This window comes from Leptinotarsa decemlineata, unplaced genomic scaffold (assembly GCF_025532065.1).
Source record: "Leptinotarsa decemlineata unplaced genomic scaffold, Ldec_3_MD MMD2_tig00000505_RagTag_RagTag, whole genome shotgun sequence".
Lineage (NCBI taxonomy): Eukaryota > Metazoa > Arthropoda > Insecta > Coleoptera > Chrysomelidae > Leptinotarsa > Leptinotarsa decemlineata.
Window position 1 is genome coordinate 19,761,927 of NW_027412549.1, and position 20,495 is coordinate 19,782,421.

Below are 20,495 nucleotides of genomic sequence, written 5' to 3' on the forward strand. Positions count from 1 at the left end.
GCATCCTTGTCGAACCGACCGGCTACTAACTGACTGAAATAATTTACCTTAGGGTGATGTAGAATTTGAGGTTAAATGAATCCAGCTTCATATTTTCCCTAAGAAGGTGAATGTGGCAAAAAACAATGTTGATTTGAATACCATTATTTGAATTGTAAGGAGTATATTTTCAGGAGAGATCAATTTTTTGAAAAGAAAGGTTGTGGATTTCTACTTCTCCATCTCTATACAAAAAAAGGAAAAATCTTTCTAAGAAAGAAGCAATCAATTCCAAAAAATTATCCAACGAATTTTATATAGTCCATAATGTTTGGTATCAGACACTGTAAAATTGTTTGTGGAGTTTACGTGAACCAAATTTCGGATATGCGGTTGGTTACCTCGTTCACAGGTAGATGGAGCGATGACGAATCTGATGCATTTTGTCCGTTTCAGCCAAGTTCAAGGAATGATACACTGAAGGAATTCGATTTTCAATTATCGGAAATCATCGACTTTATTTTGATGATAGACACAACCTCTGTCACTGACGAGTGGCCAAACAGCCTGAAACCGGTCTGCAAGTGTGTTTTAATAATTAGAAATATATTACGGAATAACTTCAGTGAAGAATTCTGCACTGACACCTGTCGGATATAATCCAACGCCCTTCGTGGTATTAGCCAGGGATGTAGTTGTTTTTTGATAGGTGTCAGTCCATTAACCTACAGTGTAGGGAGTTGAGACTGGCCTGAACGAATTGTTCTTTTAGATGATTTGATTTATAGCCAGTCTTCAAGTATGCCCACTGACTATATTTGAAAAGTTTTATTTATCAGATGAACTTTTATGGTTTCGAAATACATTGTTGATTGAATTATTTAACTGGATTTTTTTTCTCAACTTCAGAAGGTAAAAAATATTTCGAGAAAAAGAAGAGAGGAATAGAGAAAAAGAAAGTAAGAAATGGGATATAGAAAGGGAGGGAGGAATAAATATGAAGAGAGAGGTGTTAAATTCTGCAGCTCTCTAGACAGTGGCTTGTGAAATTATTCCTGATTGGAAAAACAGTTGTATTCGAAAAATCTGATCATTTATTGGATTTTGAAATAATACAAATCGTTTTTTACTATATCTATTCTTCTTCGAGCAGTTTTCAGAGAACTACGAATTGAGGGAATACGTATATTCTAATTTTTTGGAGAGATTATTTCATTTTCCTGGAGATTTTTATAAGGAATATTTAATGATGAAATGATTATGATGATGATTATGTTATAACCTCAAGACAATTTTGAGGTGGGTATATGGTAGTCGAATGTTCAAAAATTTTGTGAGATATTTATTTTATTATTGTTTATTTTATTGTTATATGAAAGTTCTTACATTTACAGGCTCTCACGAAAGATTCAGTAACGGTGACAGTAGATGCTGCGGTTTACTACAGAATCCAGGATCCTTTGAATGCTGTGGTGAAAGTTTCAAATTACAGGTAAGAAGTGGGAACGAAATGTGTTAAATATCAAGGAACACATGTCAGGTGAAATTTTTTTCTACAAAAACTACAAATGTTAGGTAAAGATAGATTTCAAAAGTAGGAATCAAATTATTATCTATCCCAAATACTAAACACGGCTCATAAGTAAATCTTTCATGCGATGCTGTTTGAATATGAATTTCTCTGTTATGAATTTTACTTGAGTCAATCACAATCCCTTGATGATGGGAAACGACGTTTTTTCTTGTCATTTGTGCTTTAGTTGAATGAAAATAACAATTTTATTAGAATTTTTGGTATGGAAAACAACCCGTAACCCATTTTCTGCACTTTCTCTATAACTAAAATGACGATTATAATACAATCACTTTTTTATAATGGAAAACGACGTTTATTCTTGTCATTTGTGCTTTTTTTCAATAAAAATTACGATATTATTAGAATTTCTGCTATTGAAAACAAAACCCGTAATGCATTTTCTGCACTTTCTATATAATAGAAATAATGAAAATGATACAATCACTTTATATAATAGAAAACGATGTCTTTTCTTGTCATTTGTGCTTTTGTTGAATGAAAATTACAGTTTTATAAAAATTTTCGCTAATGAAAACAACCCGAAACGAATGTTCTGCCCTTTCTGTATAATGAAAATAATGAATATAATACAATCACTTTTTATAACGGAAAACGACGTTTTCTCTTGTCATGTGTGATTTCGTTGAATGAAAATTATGATTTTATTATAATTTTTGCTTTCGCCGAAACGCCGCACTTTCTGTATGATGATGAAAAGTGTTTTTTTTCATAAATTTTCCTTCGAAATCCTAAATAATCACATTTTTGAAGAATAACCTACATTTTTCCAATGAAAACGATAATTTTTTTCTTAAATTTCTCGTCGTCGAACCTAACCCAACAAGTCACCAATCTAACTAACCTTGTCCCTGCCACCCCAAATTAGCCTAACCTAAGTCACCCCACTCTCGTCTATCCCGAAACCCACCCCAACCCACCTGGGGAGTGAAAAATTTTGGACTCCGAAAAACCCAGAAAAACACTTTTTCCGACTAATTGGACTCTCAGGAATATTTTGCAATACGCTTCGGATCTTAAATCGTAAAAATTCGACATTTCACCAAGAGTGTATTTCGAAAACGAAGAACTTATCTGGAAAGCAGTTATCGCTATCGTATTGTACGCCTCTTAAATAGTCCCATGGAACACTCAAATCGAAATGCCCGGGTGCTATCAACCTAACCTAACCTAACCTTTTTTTTTGATGGGGTGGAAATCCACATGGACACTGGCCGCTCGGTATCCATCGCTTTCCAGTAGTGCCGGACTCCTACCGGCTAAAACCACCCTAAACCCTCTCCCGCACCCGGAGCTATCCAGTAGGATATTACAGGTGCGGGCGGTTTATACTTTGATCTTTGTTTGCTTTCTATTTATCATCTCTGATTCCCTAGGTTGCGAGCTTGTCTTTTTCTTTCTTTCCTCTCTTTGTTTTCCATTACCTCTCTGATATACCTGGCGCCTTCGGCCCATGATCTGTGGCTTCTTACCATCGTCTCCAATAGGTTTTCTGGTGTTATCTGGGCTCCGAAATAAGTCTCTAAGCCCATTCTCTGGACGTGCCACCTGTCGCACTCGAAGACTGTGTGCTTCGGATCGTTCCTTTCCCCGCAATATATACACAGATCGTTTCTAGATTTTTCGATCCTCAAGGTGTACGTTCTGAAGGACCCATGTCCAGTCAGCGCCTGCGTGACATAATAGTTCAAACTTTTGAAGTCGCATGTCAACCACGATCTAATATGTGGTATGAGGCATTTGGTCCATTGGGCAGTTGAATGGTTCCTCTCCAATCTGTCCTGCCATTTATTTACAGTAGTTTCTCTTTCTCTAATTTTGTCTGCCTCGGTGACTCTTTCGAAATTGTCCAGGCGTACTCTTTCCCTAACCAGTAGATCAATTGGTGGTGTTCCCGGTATAACCTCTATAGCTTCTGCTGAAACTGTTCTATATGAGGACGCCACTCTGATTAGCATCCTCCTTTGCGTCGCTGTAACCATGTTTCTATATTTGTTCACGTCCATCATCCGTGCCCAAACTGGCGCAGCATACAGCAGGATGGATTGGACCACTCCATATAACACCTTTCTTTTATTTGGTCCTGGGTCCCTTATGTTTGGCAGTAAGTCACTTGCCTGTCTGCTTCTCGCACGTCCTTTTAATGTGTTCATTAAAAATGGTTTTGTCATTTATCCATATGCCTGAGTATTTCATGTATTTCTTTGGGGTGACTATGGTTTCCCCCATGACGAAAGTCACTCCTTCTCTCTTCCTCGAACCTTTGACAATGATGACATCTGTTTTTTCTATGGCGACTTCTAGGCCACTTTCACCTTTCCTTCGTCTCACCTGTTCCATTAATAGGGTAGCCCTCTACATCATCTATTCCTTTGTATTTGCGCTGATGGTCAGCGCTAGGTCGTCAGCGTAGGCTTGTCTCTGGCAGTCTGTTGGGAACTCAAGTAGCAAGACCTCATCGTACAGGATATTCCACAGGGTGGGGGCGACGATCGATCCCTGTGGAATCCCCTGCGTCATTTCTTGCTTGTGCTCTCCACTTTCCAGGCTGTGGTCTGACAGGTATGCCTGGATTGTATTTATGAGGTATCTGCTAATATTGAGGCGTCTAATTCTCTCTATAATTTTTCCCCACTTCGCAGTGTTGAAAGCGTTCTTAATGTCTACCGCGAAAATAGCGTTCCATTTTTTTTCACTGAATCTTATTTTGTCCAGTGCCTGTTTCGCGGCAGAGACCGTGGATTTTTCTGACCTGAAGCCGAACTGGTTTGAGCAAGTACCCCTAGCCTCGTCCAGGATGGTTTCTAATCTCGCCTTGATGAGATGTTCGTACATTTTTCCGATTGTGTCTGGGAGACATATTGTTCTATACTTGTCTTTGCTCCTAGTCAACCTAACCTAACCTAACTTAACCCAACCTAACTTAACCTAACCTAACTTAACTTAACCTAACCAAACTTAACCTAACCTAACCTAACCTAAGCAACCTAACCTAATCCAACTTAACCCAGAACCTAAGCCCACGACTTGTAGAATGACTCTCATCAAACATGTTGGATTCTGTTACAGATTCAATTTTTATGTTACTGACTGTCCTGATATTTTTTTATAATAGTTTCTGTTTCATTATGTTCTTCATTTAGTTTTTGTAACTGGATATTTATTGTTTCTCATTTTTCCAATATGTGTGATTTCAACTGAATTTTCTTTTGTTTCATGTTTTATATGTAAAACACATTTTCTAGTGCTGTTGTCTCAATATTGTCATGATTTTCATTCTCATTTATTGATGTATTCATGTTATTTTTGTGAAATTCAATTAGGTTTCTTAATATTCTTTCCACTTCATACCCATTCGGGCTCCTCAATCTTGTCTCTCAAGAAATATACAATTTCTAAAAAATTATTCACATCCTCATAGTATACATTGATTTTATTAATCTTCGTCTTCATATTTTCTCCTATAATGAATAGTTTCTACTAGTTTCTTCATTCACAGCAATTTTTAACTTTGAATAGAGACTGTTCAAAGTATTGAGAACATGAACAAGTTTCAAACAATAATAGGGCAACAACCAGATGAAAAAAAAACTAATCAATATAGTGAAAATCATAAAATAAACTGTATTGATTAGTTTTTCCATATGGATTTTCATTAAGTATCGGCCAGTTCTATTCAATAACCAGATGAATATTACTAGAGTTTTTTCCCAACACCAAATCGTTATTTTTAACACCTCGACACGTGTTTCGATCACCAAGTGATCATCTTCAAAGAAGAAGATTAAAACTAACAGTGCATCATAAGAACAACCAGATGACTGAAAATTATATAATTTTGTAGCAGTTCTTTATTGGATAATGATTAAGGATTGCATTTAATGGTGTACCTACAGCAATACATTACTGGAATATATCTCTAAAAATATTTCAGACAATTTTATTACCTTACAATCTTGAATGAAATTTCGGAAGTTTTTCTGTTTGTGATTGCAGTAACTCCACCAGACTACTAGCTATGACTACATTGAGAAATATCTTAGGAACCCGCAGTCTCGCTGAGATCTTGTCTGATAGAGAGGCGATATCGCATGCCATGCAAACATCATTAGATATTGCAACAGATCCATGGGGAGTGAAAGTTGAGAGAGTAGAAATGTAAGTACACACCCGCATGATCAAATAGAAGAGGGGAAACAAAAGTCTTGCAGATAGTCAGCAGACTAACAGTAGAGTACATATTTCTTTTTATATAAGGAGTAGTGAATCAAAGAATGTGAACTTGAGTGCTTAAGTTAATGCTAGAGTTATTCCCGTTGTTTCCGTTGACTTGGTTTCTCTAAAATGCTCATTTCCAGAATGCTGTGTATTCCAGTGTCAACCATAGTCTGTTGCAGTCTACATTAAATTGATTTGTGCAATTGGCAATATGCATAAGTCTATATGTAGGAGGAGGTAGATCTAGAAGGATCTCAATGGCTGCTGACGGTTTGGTATTGATGGCACCACTGATGATCAGACAAGCCTGTCTCTGTAAGCCAGAGAGCTTCGCTTGGGCCGTTTTCTGTAAAGCCTTCGGCCACCAAGCAATTGCACCATAAGTGATCATTGGTCTGACAATCATAACATAAATCCAATGGATTTGTTTGGGACCTAAACCCCATGATCTACTACAAATCCTTCGACATGTCCATAGAGACAGTCTGGCTTCATGCTAAACTTTTTCCAAGTGAGTGTTCCATTCAGGCACTAACCGTGAACAACGTCCATCGTGCTTTGGAGGGTATTACTTACCTTTCCCGACGTGGACCTTGCCAACATGACAGGGCAAGGTCCACAAGCATAAGCTTGTAGATCCACTATTCTTCTGTCGAGGGTCATCATGCAGACTATCCATCAGGAGCGATCTTAGAAGGGGAGATAGTACCCCATCTTAAGGGGAGCTTCTGATGACCCTGAACCTAATGGCCTTGCCTTGAAGAGTCTTAGTTGCAGTTCTGTTTACCAGCATGGCATAGATCCAGCCAGTTATGGTCGATTATATACCTCTCCTAGCCAGTGATGATCCTATAGATTCAGGTAGTGCAAATGCTCCTTCAATATGAAGAAATACAGCAACCGCAATCTCCTTGTTGTCAAGGGATTGGGACAATTTCTCTACAAGGCTGTTTAATGCTAAATCTGTCGATTTGCCGGTTTGATAAGCGTACTAGTGGTTATTGAGGGGGGATGTATTTATGTGTGATTGATGACTTGTTTACTTTATGGTAATTCATGATCACTTATGAAATTAATAAAAAACTTTTGTCTAAATACCACTGGTAAATTTTATTTATACGACCGGTTTCGGGTTTGATCCCGTTATCAAGTATAAAACTGAAATCTGAATTTGGAAATATCGATTTTATTAGAATTTTCAGGTATGCTACAAAGACAGGTATTTGAGGGACAGGATGCCAACTTAAATACCACCCTGAAAATTCTAGGGGTTGTTAAACTTATAAATTCAAGAGAGGAGACATATATAAATCAAGTTGCTCGTTTAGGGGTATATGTTTCTGGTTTTTAATTGATTTGTTACTTTCCATGGCTTTCAACAAATTCATTTTTCTCCCTTTATTTTTTCATTCCATCCCGTTTGGGTTTTGCATTAAACAGGGTTCTACCTAAATTATTATTACTTGTGAAAGCTGTTGAAATTTTGTATTTAGAGAAATAATTTTGAATATTTTCTGAAAGTTTACCTGAGTAATTGATGCTACTGTACTTGACTATATTGTGTTTTCGGCAGTTTGGGTATAATTTGCTCATAAGTGTTTTGTGAGTTTTACCTGATATCGTCTTTTCTATCAGGGAAATTGGTACCTGATTGTTCACTTTGCTTAATGATTTTTATTTTATCTTGGAAATTCTATTCCGGTAAAGGGATTGCGAAAGCTCTGTGTATCATTGACCTAAACGCGGCTAACTTATGTGAAAGTGGACTGAAAGAGTCAAAGGGAATTGTACAATCTCTGAACGTGTTTTTCCGGTAGATATTGAATTGAAAACCATTAATAACTCTTGAAATATTCAAATCTGAGAAGTTTAGCACCTTGTTTTGTTAGATTTCTACTGTAAACTTAATTTTGTTATGCAGACTATTGAGAAAATTTAAAAATTGATCAATTTGTCTGTTTGAACCATCAAAACCAACCAGTACATCATCAACATATCGGAATTAAAACACAATATGTTTCTGTGAAAGGGGGGTATTAAGGATGCGGATGTTTTCTAGAGTGTTCATGAAAATGTCTGCCAGTGAAATGTCTTATGGTGAGCCCATAAGGATATATTTGCGGCTTTCATAAATGCCATCAGGTTGCTCAACGTTCGTCTATCATCACATAGATTTTCTTTCATTGCCCCATTTATATTATGTTGTCTCCTGGTTTCTTCATATTCTGGACATTCTACAAGTATATGTTGTACCGTTAGTATTGTTTGGCATGTAGTACAGAGAGGTTGTTGTTATTCTAGGAGCAAGTAGAGGTGTGTTATTTTTGTATGGCCGATTCGCAGACGCGTAAGAACAACTTGTTCTTTCCTGCTCAATTTCAGTGGTGAGATTCGCTTATTCACACTTGGTTTCGAGCATTTCAGTTTCGCATCAGTTTCATTCCAAAGAGTCTGCCAGTCAGATACTTCTTTGGTTTTATTAAAATTCTTCAGAGTTAGCAATCATTCTAGCTGCCTTATCCACATCTTCGTTGTTCTTTATGCCACAATGACTAGGCACCCACATGAAGCTGACAGTTCCACCGTTTTCCTTCATAATATGAATTCTGGCATGAATAATCCTTGCAAGGGGGTCAAGAGTAAATTTATTTTGGAATGATCTTATGGAACTCAATGAGTCGGTACAAATTAGAAAATGAGTTTCGTTTCGTCTTTATTACCAGTCTTTATTATTCACAGAATAATAAAGACTGGTATATAGCGTATAATTCTGCTGTATATACGCTGGTTGTTGAGTGCATCGACCAGCTATGAAGGTGTTTATCTACAAGGAATGCACAGCCCACCCCATACCCGGTCTTTGATCCATCAGTATATATTTTGCAGTAGTTTGAAAATTTACTGATGTTATTGTGATAGATCAGTTTGTGTTGTTGTGAATTCAATTCTGACTTTTCCATTTCACTTTCCGAAACATTGCAGTATATATCAGCTAGTTTCCATGGAGGGAACTCCGGGAGACCGAGCGTGAAAACTCTCAGATCTGGGATAATACGTTGTTCTTTTATGCGTGCACCTGTTGGTCTGGTTGCCGTTGGTTTCTGTAGGAATAAATCATGGGTTTTGTTATTGGAGAAAATATCATAATTAGGGTGGTTAGGTTGATAGTATATTTTCACAGCATAGTTTGCAAGAAGTCTATTTCTTCGAAATTCAAGAGAAGGGGAAGCAGTCTCACAGCAGAGTGTTATTACAGGACTCGTTCTGAAACATCCCGTTATCAATATCAGAGGATTATTTTTAAGTTTCTTCAAAGTTTTCAATCGTTTTGTTCTGGCCGAGGAGTATACTATACTACCATAATCCATTCGAGAGAGAATAAAGCTGTGATAAATATTCAGCAGAATTTCATGGTCTGCTCCCCATTTGATTCCTGCAAGAGCTTTTATGATATTCAGTGGTTTCTGGCATCTTTCCATCAAATTATCTATGTGAGCTCCCCAATTCAGTTCAGTATCATCCCCAAGAATTTTATTTTGTTTTCAAACTGTATAGGTGTTCCATTCATGTTGAGGTTGGGATTATTATGAAGTTTTCGCTTTCTACAGAAGTGAATCGCCTTTGTTTTGCTTGCTAAGTATTTGAGACCTGAACTGTGTGCTCTGCTGTGAACCTCATTTATGGTGTTCTGAAGTTTCTCCTCAGCATCAGAAGTGACTGAATACGAATAGAATATAGCTAGATCATCTACATATGCAGTTATTTTCACTGGACCTTCTACTACTTCTATTATGCCGTTTATGGCAACTGCAAACAGAGTGACACTCAATGTAGAACCTTGGGGTATACCGTTCTCCATATCTCGAGGGTTTGATATAGCTTCTTGAATTCTAGTCCAGAATTTCCTGTTATTGAGAAACTGTTGTAGGAAAAGCGGCAGATAGCCTCTGAATCCCCATTCATGCAAAGTTCTCAGAACCCCATATCTCCACGTGAGATCGAAAGCGTTTCATTATTATATTTGGAGAAGTTTTGTTTCAGACATGTACCAAGGAGATTGCAAAATTTGGTAGTTATATATGGATTTATATGACTCTTATCTAATATGTATTTCACCAGGGGAAGACATTCGTCTGTTGGGATGTTGAGGAAACATGTTTTTTTACGACGAACGATACTAATTTGATATTATTTTTGATATTCAGATTTGATAAATTGTCAGCTAGGTCGACTGAATTTAGAACTGTGATTGAAGAATTAGAGAGGTCTCTGAATCTTGAATTTAAAAATTCAGACGACTTACTGGTTGGGGCATCTATATATGATACCACGGGTCTGGCTGGCTGGATGTCCTTCTTTGTGGAGTTTGATTAATCCATACAATTCTGGAGGCTGGGGGTTCATGCATATTATCTTTTTTATATCCCATGGAGTGGAAAACAAGATTTTTGATTACTCCATGGCCTTCTTAGCTTGCTGGGAATACATTTTGGTGGGATCATTTCTTAAAACGGTGACATCTGATATATCCACCACTTCTTGCATTTTCGAAAAGTACTCTTTTTCTTTTAGACATACTATGCTGTTTCCTTTGTCTGTTTTGGTAAAAATGAGTTTGTTGTGGTTTCCTTTTTCCGTTAAGTCCTTTAAAGTGTCTTTGTTTGTGAAGGAGTGGGTTATCCAGTTTGTTGGCTTTGTTTGAGATATCTTGTTCAGCTTGTACCCCTATAATGTCTTTCCTGTTCTTGTTGTCTGCGGGAGGGGGGGCGAATTTCGGCTTTTTCTCTAGCAATTCCCTTTCTCCATTATTTAAATCGGTATTAGTTAGGTTGACGAATCTTGGGTAGAATGTCTGATCCGAATATTGAATGTTTTGTTTTTTCGTTAGAGGTTAACAACCCCTAAAATTTTCAGGCTGGTATTTAAGTTGTCATCCTGTCTCTCAAATACTTGTACTTGCAGCATAGCTGAAAATTTTAATAAAATCGATATTTCGAAATTCAGATTTCAGTTTTATACTTAATAATGGGGTCAAACCCGAAACCGGTCGTATAGATAAAATATACCAGTGGCATTTAGACAAAAGTTTTTTATTCATTTCATTTAAGGGAATGCATTTAATGTCACTCTCCCGATGTATCCGTCTAGTAACCTCTCGAATCCTTTCAACAGGAAGGATGTGAGGTCGATTGGTCATAACGATTCAGGATGTGAGTCTTTGTTTAGGTATACATACCACCCTTGCTGCCAACCAACTGGGTAGTATATAGTTCAACGTCAGACTAGCCCTATACAATTTTATTTCCAGTCCGTTATGAAGAAGAGCTGGAAATATACCATCCTCTCCAGGAGATTTGAAGGGCTGAAACGACTTGATATCCCATTCAACTGCCGGTCTGTGATAACCTTCTTGACGACCTCCCAATCGTTCTTTTTTGGGCGTTTAGCGCCCTCGAAAATGGGATGTCTGTTGTTATCAAGAGTCAGATTTCCAGGAAAGTGGTTATCTACCAAAAGCTTTAACGTTTCTTTACTAGATGTCGTGAATGTTCCATCGGGTCACTTATTGGCATTCGTATTGCTGAATAAAAAAGTTTTCACTAAAAACTAGAAAATTATCCATGAAATTTTGAGGTATTGTGGTATTACTTTCTTTCCAAAGTAGGTACAAAATGTGGAAGTGTTTTTACAGCTTCAATTTTGTTTTGAAGGATACTTTTGGCAAGACAAGAAACAAAACTGATTTCCATTAAAAATTCTGAATATTACGTATGTTGCGTCAACTGGTCTTGTTTTGTTATCTCTATTGATTTTTATTTGAAGAAAAGACGTTAGCCTTCCACAACAACTTCAAAGAGCAATGGCAGCAGAAGCCGAGGCTTCAAGGGAAGCGAGAGCAAAAGTAATTGCCGCTGAAGGGGAAATGAAAGCTTCAAGAGCACTCAAGGAAGCATCCGACGTTATAAACGAAAGTCCAGTAGCATTACAGGTAATTTGTTGATTTTTACATTACAAAGATCGCTTAGTAGTATTAATGCCCGCGGCGTTAATTGAAATTTTTTAGCTTGGTACATAGATTGAGACGTAGATGTTTGAAAATTGAAAGGAGATACTTTAGGTCACTTGAAATTAGGTGACAGTACTATACAGGGTGTCTCAAATAAAATTCCGCATGCATATATCTGGAAAATGAATGAGAATATTCATATTTCGTGAAAGCAGATGATTTTGATATCAGAGGTAATATACTCTTATTAACGTAGAGTTCCAGCACTAGGCGTCATCCGTTAGTGCGTCGCGACACCGACACCAATTTTTTTTTAAGTTGTAGCCCAGATTTTTCATTTTGTTTTTGGATTCTGCATCAAATTCTGAATTTAGCCATATAGCTTACACGTAGTTTTCCTTGAATATTCATGAAGAAAGGCAATTTTATCGCATACGAGGTTCGACTATTGAATAAGGAGTTCCGTGGTGGCCGTAGTAGTGGACGGACGTGCTGATAACGTCCGTCCACAAAGAAGGTACGCGGATGCCATGTGTTATCGTGGGGCTCCGTTTTGTGTTGTGTTGTATTAAAATTGAAATGTGGAGTGTCTGAAAAAGTGATGAATAAAGGACCCCTTTATTCACGCCGGTATCCAGGCCGGGGTGGTTCGGATAACCACGTAAAGGGGGCTATATATGTGAAAAATTACCAAAAGGTCTCCCAAGTAGGAGGCGACTTCAAAAAATGAAATTGTTTTTATGTTAAAAAAAACTGGTGTTTTTTTATATATAAAGTTAGAAAAAAATGGGTGGCAGCATTGCTTTGTGCAAGACCGCTGCGCCCCCCTACGAAGCTCCTGTTAACCAACAGGAGGAGCATTGGTCATATGCGCCTGAAGATAGGAAGCAACGACCATCTAAAATAGAGAGAGAGAGACTATTAAATAACGAGACTGATTACGAAAAAGGATTTTATTATAAAAAATTATTCTACATTCGAATGCTCTCCTTCAATATACTCTCCACCCCTCGACACACACCTTTCCATATGTTTTTTCCATTGATCGAAGCAGTGCTGGAAGTCTTCTTTGGTGAGGCCTTTAGGAGCTCTGCCGTTTTTTGCTTTTCCGCTTCCATTGACTCAAATCGTGTCCCTTTCAAAGCAGATTTTATATTTAGAAACAAAAAGGAAGTCGCACGGTGCTAAATCTGGCGAGTACGGCGCGTGTTCGAGCACTGGAGTGCGTTTATCAGACAAATACCGCTTCACAGATAGCGTGTTATAGGCAGGTGCGTTGTCATGGTGCAAAATCCACGAGTTGTTCTGCCACAACTCGGGCCGTTTCTCACAAACTCGTTCTCGAAGTGTTGTCAAAATTGGTAAATAGTGAGCCTGGTTGACAGTTTGACCCTCTGGAACCCATTCTGTAATCACGATACTGTTAATGTCGAAAAAAGATGATCGACATTGTCTCAAATTTTGATTAGGACTTCAGTTTTCTGAACGGGGTTGAGTGAGGATTTTAAAGATCTTTGAAATGATGTGTTACAAGATAGGGGGTGTCTTTTAACATTATTAAGTGGGGGTAGCTAGGAGTGAGGGGGTTATACCTAAAATACCATTGGCACTGGTTTTAAACTTCCCCCTCGATATCTAAATTGACGTATTTTTTGCCTACGGCAAATTCTCCCTGCTAAACGAAGTACTAGGGTGGGAAGTTTTGAAATGAAAGCACTGTATACATAAACTTTAAGTTTAACAAGTTGAACAATTTCGATATTGAATAGTTCAACATAGATTAATTTATCACTTCTGTGGAGCGTCCTGAGACGCACACTTTTTTTTATAGTGAACGACGATGTTCGATAGTAATTTCAATTACTGACTGAAGAGTTGCTGGAATATTGAACTGAATGAAAAACCAGTAGGGGCTCTGTGAAGTATATAATAAACATATATTATGTAACGAAGAGAATGCTTGGATTTCATTCACAATACCAACGAAGTGTTGGTTGATTCTTCAGGAATTTTGAAGGGTGAAATCGAAAAATCTGATTGAACCATTGCAAATCCAGCGATTTCGAATGAAATGAATTTCAAGGTAATTGATTGTTACCTTATTATAGCGATCGATTCGAGATTTCCATTGGGGCTCAGCTATAAATTGATATAGGTGCAGCTTAATGTCGAGCTAAACTATTATTGATCAAGTTAGCCGTGTGCTCTTTATAGTTATTAGCGGCGGCAGGATTATTCAACTTTGGTAACGTAATATGGCCCAAAGTTTGGTCATAAATTCGTTACCAAGACCGGCATAGATAATTTCGGATTCTAATCACACAATTGTAATACTCAGAAGTAGGCCAGTTCATAGAGATTTATGAATTTGATTCACTGAAACGGAAATTTCATACTGGGCTATTTTATTATAATTTCAATCTAGAAACTGAACGGTATTACTGTTTGGTAGTAAGGCGATCGAGATTTCTTCTGAAAAATACTTTATATGTATATATAACTATATATATATATATATACATATATATATATATATATATATATATATATATATATATATATATATATATATATATATATATATATATAAATATATATAAAATGAATAGATAAGTACTCTTTGATCATTCACATATTGATTTCAATTTAAGAGCCACCGGTAGACAGCTGTTTCAGCATCGTCAGTACCGGGCAGGCGGTCCTCGATTGAAGACAAAATGAGAAAAACCAAGAAAGTACTTGATTGAAAAAAATAGCTGCGTAAACGCAAGCGAAAAATAAGTGGAACTACCTATTGGTGTGACACCCAAGTCAACTTGCCAAGTTTTTATGTCAGTGTTGGTGGCTTGACCAATCAACCGACAACTGCGGTAGCAGAAATTTGGGAAGCTAACCTAAAATGCCATCGGAAAACAAATCCACATGTTTCTAGAAATGATATGAAATCTAGAAAGGTTAATGCAGTCAAGCTGCTGGAAAATAATTTCATGAAAATCAAAAAATAAATAGATAAGTACTTTTTGATCACTCCCATATTGATTTCAATTTAAGAGTGTGCGGTTCTACTTAGAAGACCTAGAATTCTCAGGCTACATCTAACATAACCACGTAGGCTGATATAGCTACCTGCGTGACATCCGGATCCAGGATATAAATATGAATAGAGATTTTATCGAGTGTGCATGATACAAATTAAAAATGAAACAATTCGTGAATACAACACTCCAAAAAAGGGGGGCAAACCACAAATGTGTGGTTGGCTCCTGTTGTTGACTCCGTGCGTTTGTGTTGTTTCCTGATTTCGGCAAACAAGTGTTGCCCATCTTTACACTTGGCTGCACCGCGCTGATGAGGCCAATAGTCAGAAACACGTGTCCTCGGTTTGTCCCCCTTTTTTGAAGTGTTGTGTCCACGAATTGTTATATATATATATATATATATATATATATATATATATATATATATATATATATATATATATATATAGGCATTGCCCGGTACTGACGATGCCCAATAGGCTGAAACAGCTGTATACCGGTGGCTCTTAAATTGAAATCAATATGGGAATGATCAAAGAGTACTAATCTATTCATTTTATATATATATATATATATATATATATATATATATATATATATATATATATATATATATATATATGCTGCTGAGTGAATTTTTTTAATGTCCAAAAGAGTGTAAGTGGAATTTTTCTAGGATTGAAGGATGATTTTTCTTCCTTTTTCAAGAATTTGGCATTCAAATCATTATGTTTCTGTATTGCATAGAAATTGTAGAATTTCGGCAACTATCATAGTTTCGATGGAAAGAGTGATAACTTCATATTCATCATTACGAAATTTTCACTTTCAATACCACTAGGGTCTAAATTATTATCAGAAATTTGATCAAAGTCACGAATGAAGGGAGGTGTGATGTATAATTTCACAATAATGTGTTATATGTTATTCTGGCCTCTTGCTGATTCATTTTGGAAATTTCTTTTCTCTTGAGGGATTGAATAAAATCTATAGAGTTCAAAAATCATTCATCACGTACTAAAGAGCCTGAAACTCCCTGCCCACAGCAGCACGGTTAAAACTAAAAGTTACGTGAAATTAACACAAGAACCATTGCTCAGCGTCAGTAGCATCTGAAAAAACAAAAGTTGGCACATTATTCTTTCAGGTCCGGAATCCTTTTGGAACATACACCAATGAAATATCTTGAAGTTGATTTCACAGGACATGGAGGCTTTACAATAACCTAAAACCTACCATAAACCACATCGGTCCTCAAAGGCAACATAACCCATGCCATCGGTCTCTGCCTGATTTATGCGCCAGAGCCATGGAAAATGAGACGTTTCGGATGCTGTTCAAATCAACAAATTGCATCGTCCCTTTCAAATAAAAAGAGTTCCCTTTGGATTTTCTAGAATTCTTATAGAAATGAAGGCCCACCAAAATATCGCCCCATGACATCAAATATTTTTTGATACACGGTACACATGCATTACAATTCCCTTAAAATATACATTATTGATGATGTTTATCGAGAGCATCCACTGCTTCTTTGAAATGAGTAGAAGATAATTGTATTTTCTGTTTCTAGTTGAGATACCTACAAACTCTGAACAATATATCAGCTGAGAAAAATTCCACCATTATATTTCCACTACCGATAGACCTGATCAGCTACTGGGTGGACGTGAAGAGGCCTCAACGGAACGATAACAACCGAGATACGTCTTGATGGAGTGATGATGAGTTCTAATGATCACAAGAGACTAGATGTTGGATGCGATTATGTGAAAAATTTGAGATTGTAAACTTTCGATTCGGAAATTGGTTTCAACAAGTTCTATTAAATTGTCCTTTTTAATAAAATGAAAACAATGTTTGAGAAGTTGACAGTTAATTTACTCCATGTCAGGACACTGAGAGTTGATAAGGTTAGATGAAAAGGATCTGTCACGAAATAAATATTCTATTTCTCAGCATATCCTCTGAATCTTTTATATATTGTTTTTGATATTATTTGGAGAAATACACGAGTTGTGTTTGACATATCCTGAAATAAAAAATCTTTCCATATTAGTCAAATATGGAGGGGAAATTTCGCCCAGATATTTCACTGCATACAAATGAAACTCGGACAGTAGATGCCTTTCCCTTTCTTCAGAAAGTTTCTGAAACTACCCCTATTTTCTTTCTCAAATCTTCAAAGGCAGTTGTTGCTTACCCAGTAAACTGAATGTTAAGAGTTTAACTTGATATGGAACTTTCCCAGTTAATCTTCCTTTGTCAGAAGTGATAGTCATGTTTGGACTATATTGACTGAATGTGATATAAACTTATTGCTCTTCATGTGTTTCATAATTATTGACTACAGTGTACAATTAAACTCAACGTCATTTCTCTGCTGGACTGACGTTACAACACAAACACTTTAACTATCGCCTCATTATATCTCTTCGTACCGCACTTTCAAGTAGACTTCCTCGATCTGCATGTTTATGTATGGTAATGGAAGTCTCGCGAAAACAATAGGAAAAAAGTTAGAAGTCTCTCGAAGCGACGTGACTTCTAGAACAATCGTGAAGCGCAAGTCAAGTGTAGCGCGATTTTGGCCAAGTTACAATCGGTTCACGGCGACCAGCGGCGGCCGGCGTCATTTTTCTTCCAGGGGATGATTTACAACAATGTTCTCATATCCATTGAATATCACACGGTTTCATTTAATTGACCGATATCTTTCTTAAAAACTGTTAGAATATACCGGGTGACGTCGAAATCATTGAACACAGCGACATTCGGTGGTTTGTGAGGTAGGAAATTTGGAACCAGTTATGGAGATAACTTATGTCAAACTAGGAGAAAATAAGTCAATCAGTTATTGGAAAAGAGTTGCTGAAGTACCTCAGATTATTTTTTAATCACTAGTTTTCAAGTTGATAATCTTCCATAATCTTTAAAATTAAAAACTTGACCAACAGAAAATTTGGTGTCATGAAGGCAATCTGAATAGTTCACGCTAATCAAGATATTGCCCAATATGAACCAAGAAAGGGTCCAAATTGTCAATAATTTATGAAATCTGTATAGAAATTAAATGATCAACGGAAAAAAATTCTATACTTACCTTTCCTTATATGACGTTTCGGAAAACTCTCATTCTCCGTTCTCAAAACACATTCAATTCAATTGTGAGGAAAGCTTCAATCAGAAATAAGGATATTTCCTTTGACAAACATGAACACACATACAGGATGTTTTCCGGAATTCGATTCAGGTTTAAATTTCCATTTTCAACATCTTGTCTTAGCAGTGGTTATCACTTCCACAGATTTGGTTGAAACCCGCTAAAAGAATTCATCTACAATTCATTGTGAGATTTTTACTACAAAGTTTCACAAAAAAGCAACGAGTATTTCGCTATGCAATATCTTCTTCAGACGTGTCTTTACTCTGGATTCTTTGAGATTTCCCATTTTCTCGTGAGGTGTCTTGGTGACAATGTTTCTTCAATTCTGTTTCATTGCATGATCATAAGTTCAAATTACAATATGTTCCGATATTTCTGATCCTCTTTATTTTCACGATGTTCCTTTTTTCTCATATCCAACGGTCTTAATGTTTCGCCTATATAGCGTACACTAGGAATACACTTTTCCGTTTTTCAACCATTATTTCAAGATTTGTTCATGTCAAAAGAGGTAATTGATTCCTCTCCTACAAGTAAAGCCTTTCAAAGACTAATCAAATTATTTCTTATTATACGTTTTAAGTAATAACAAATCTCTGATACGAGAGAAAACACGAAAATGTATTTATTTTCCAACATAATATCGTTTTCATTATTGCTCGTCAAAATAGCCATTAACTGCCGACATAACTTCTTCATCGTTGAAAAATTCCGGCGGGGCTAAATCAGGTGAAAAGGGTGCATGTGGTAGCAATTCTAGCTTCAATTCATCAATTTTGGTCATTGTGATAATGGATTGGTTAACTGGTGTATTGTCTTGATGAAACAACACCTTCTTCTTAGCCAAATGCGATCGTTTTTGCTTGATTTCTCCACTCGAATGTTGCTATAAGTTTTCATAATACTTGCCGTTGATAGTTTTACTTTTTTTAAGATGGTCAATGAAAATTATCCCCCACGCATCCCAAAAATCCGATGACATGACATTGCCTGGAGATGAAACGGTATTCGCCCTCTTCGGAACAAAACGTATTAACATTTTCATAGTCCAATGAAATTCACTGAAAGTACGATTCAACATAGTATGAAAAAATTCAAACTATTACTGCGAAAAAAGAATATAATAATAATAATAACGTTTATTGTGCAAAAACAAGTTTTATACACGAAGGGAAAAGGGTTAGCCAGAGGCTATCTTCCACCCGTCCCATAATTGAGAGAAAAAAAAAATAAGTATACAGTAAGACTATAAGTAACAGTTACAATAGACACAAAAATAATATAAAAAAAACTATTATGGAGATAATATAAAAGATTACAATCATTTTTGAACATCTAAGAAATGAATTTTCAAAGTTTTTTTGAATTGTTATATAGACAAATGAATATACGGTAATACATTATTTAGATATTTCGGTCCAAAGTAAGAAAAACATCCCTCAAATTTGGTAGTAACATGATATGGAATGGTAAATGTATCTTTTCTTAAATTGATAGAATGATTATCAGATCGCTTACTAATTAATCTGAACAAGTAATTAGAAGTTTTGCTTTCCAATAGTTTATATAAGAATTCAGTTATGAGATAACGAATTCTAAACTCAATATTCAGCTGATCTAATTTCAATAAATATGTAGTTACATGATTACGGTAGTTTATGCAGCACACAAATCTCATACAAGCATTTTGTATGCGTTGAAGTTTGTGTTTATTATAGTCTGGCAAGAAGTTGTAATACACTGAGCAGCAATACTCAATATGGGGATAAATCAAGATTGAACTAATTTCAGTTTTGTTTCTGGAGAAAGCGGGAACTTGAACTTGTATAAGGATTTCAGTTTAAAAAAGCAAGTTTTGTAAATGTGTTCAACGTGCTCGTTGAACGAGAGAGTGTTATCGATATATACTCCTAAATTTTTTGCTGAATTCACCCAGTCAATCGGTTCATTGTCAAGAAAAAGATGGAAATATGTTTCAACTTCATTTGTTTGTAGGTCAGATCCCAAACATAGGGCAACTGTTTTATTTGGATTTATTCGAGGGCCATGATTTTTGGAAAATAGAAGTGTATTTTCTAAATCTAAGTTCATCCTGGTGATAGCATGGTAAATATTATTAGATTAACTTGACAGATCATCAGCATATAAATGTACGTCGCACTGGGATAACGTGGCAGGAAAGTCAAAAATGAAAAGAGAGAACATTAATTGACCTTCTGGTGTACCTTGTGGTACACCAGAAGAAGTTTCCTGAAGAAATGAGCATAACTGATCATTATCCAGTATAACCCGTTGAGCCCTTCCTGTGAGATAGCTTCTCACCCAATTTAAAGAACTGCATTCAAACCCAATGTATTTTAGTTACTCAGCAATATTTTGAAGTTTACCAGATCGAATGCTTTGCTTTGATAAAACATAACCAAAAATGAGACCATCGATTTGTCTCTAGAAGGTTATCATTGATAACCTTCAACAGAGCAGTGTTGGTACCGT

At 36.3% G+C, this 20,495-nt stretch overlaps 1 protein-coding gene across 3 annotated transcripts in view; it reads left to right on the forward strand.

Annotated features, from left to right (window-relative positions):
* LOC111502857 (band 7 protein AGAP004871) overlaps positions 1-16,703 on the forward strand; it is a 47,398-nt gene extending 30,695 nt beyond the window's left edge. For 2 of the 3 annotated variants that reach the window (XM_074174143.1, XM_074174142.1), the window contains exons 4-7: positions 1,374-1,471; positions 5,549-5,731; positions 11,615-11,780; positions 16,410-16,703. In XM_074174143.1, the coding sequence (XP_074030244.1) occupies positions 1,374-1,471; positions 5,549-5,731; positions 11,615-11,780; positions 16,410-16,550 (588 nt within the window). In that variant the 3' untranslated portion in view covers positions 16,551-16,703. The remainder of the gene's footprint in view (positions 1-1,373; positions 1,472-5,548; positions 5,732-11,614; positions 11,781-16,409) is intronic. The other variant, XM_023157021.2, reaches the window with a different exon arrangement.
* Positions 16,704-20,495: the final 3,792 nt, after the last annotated feature.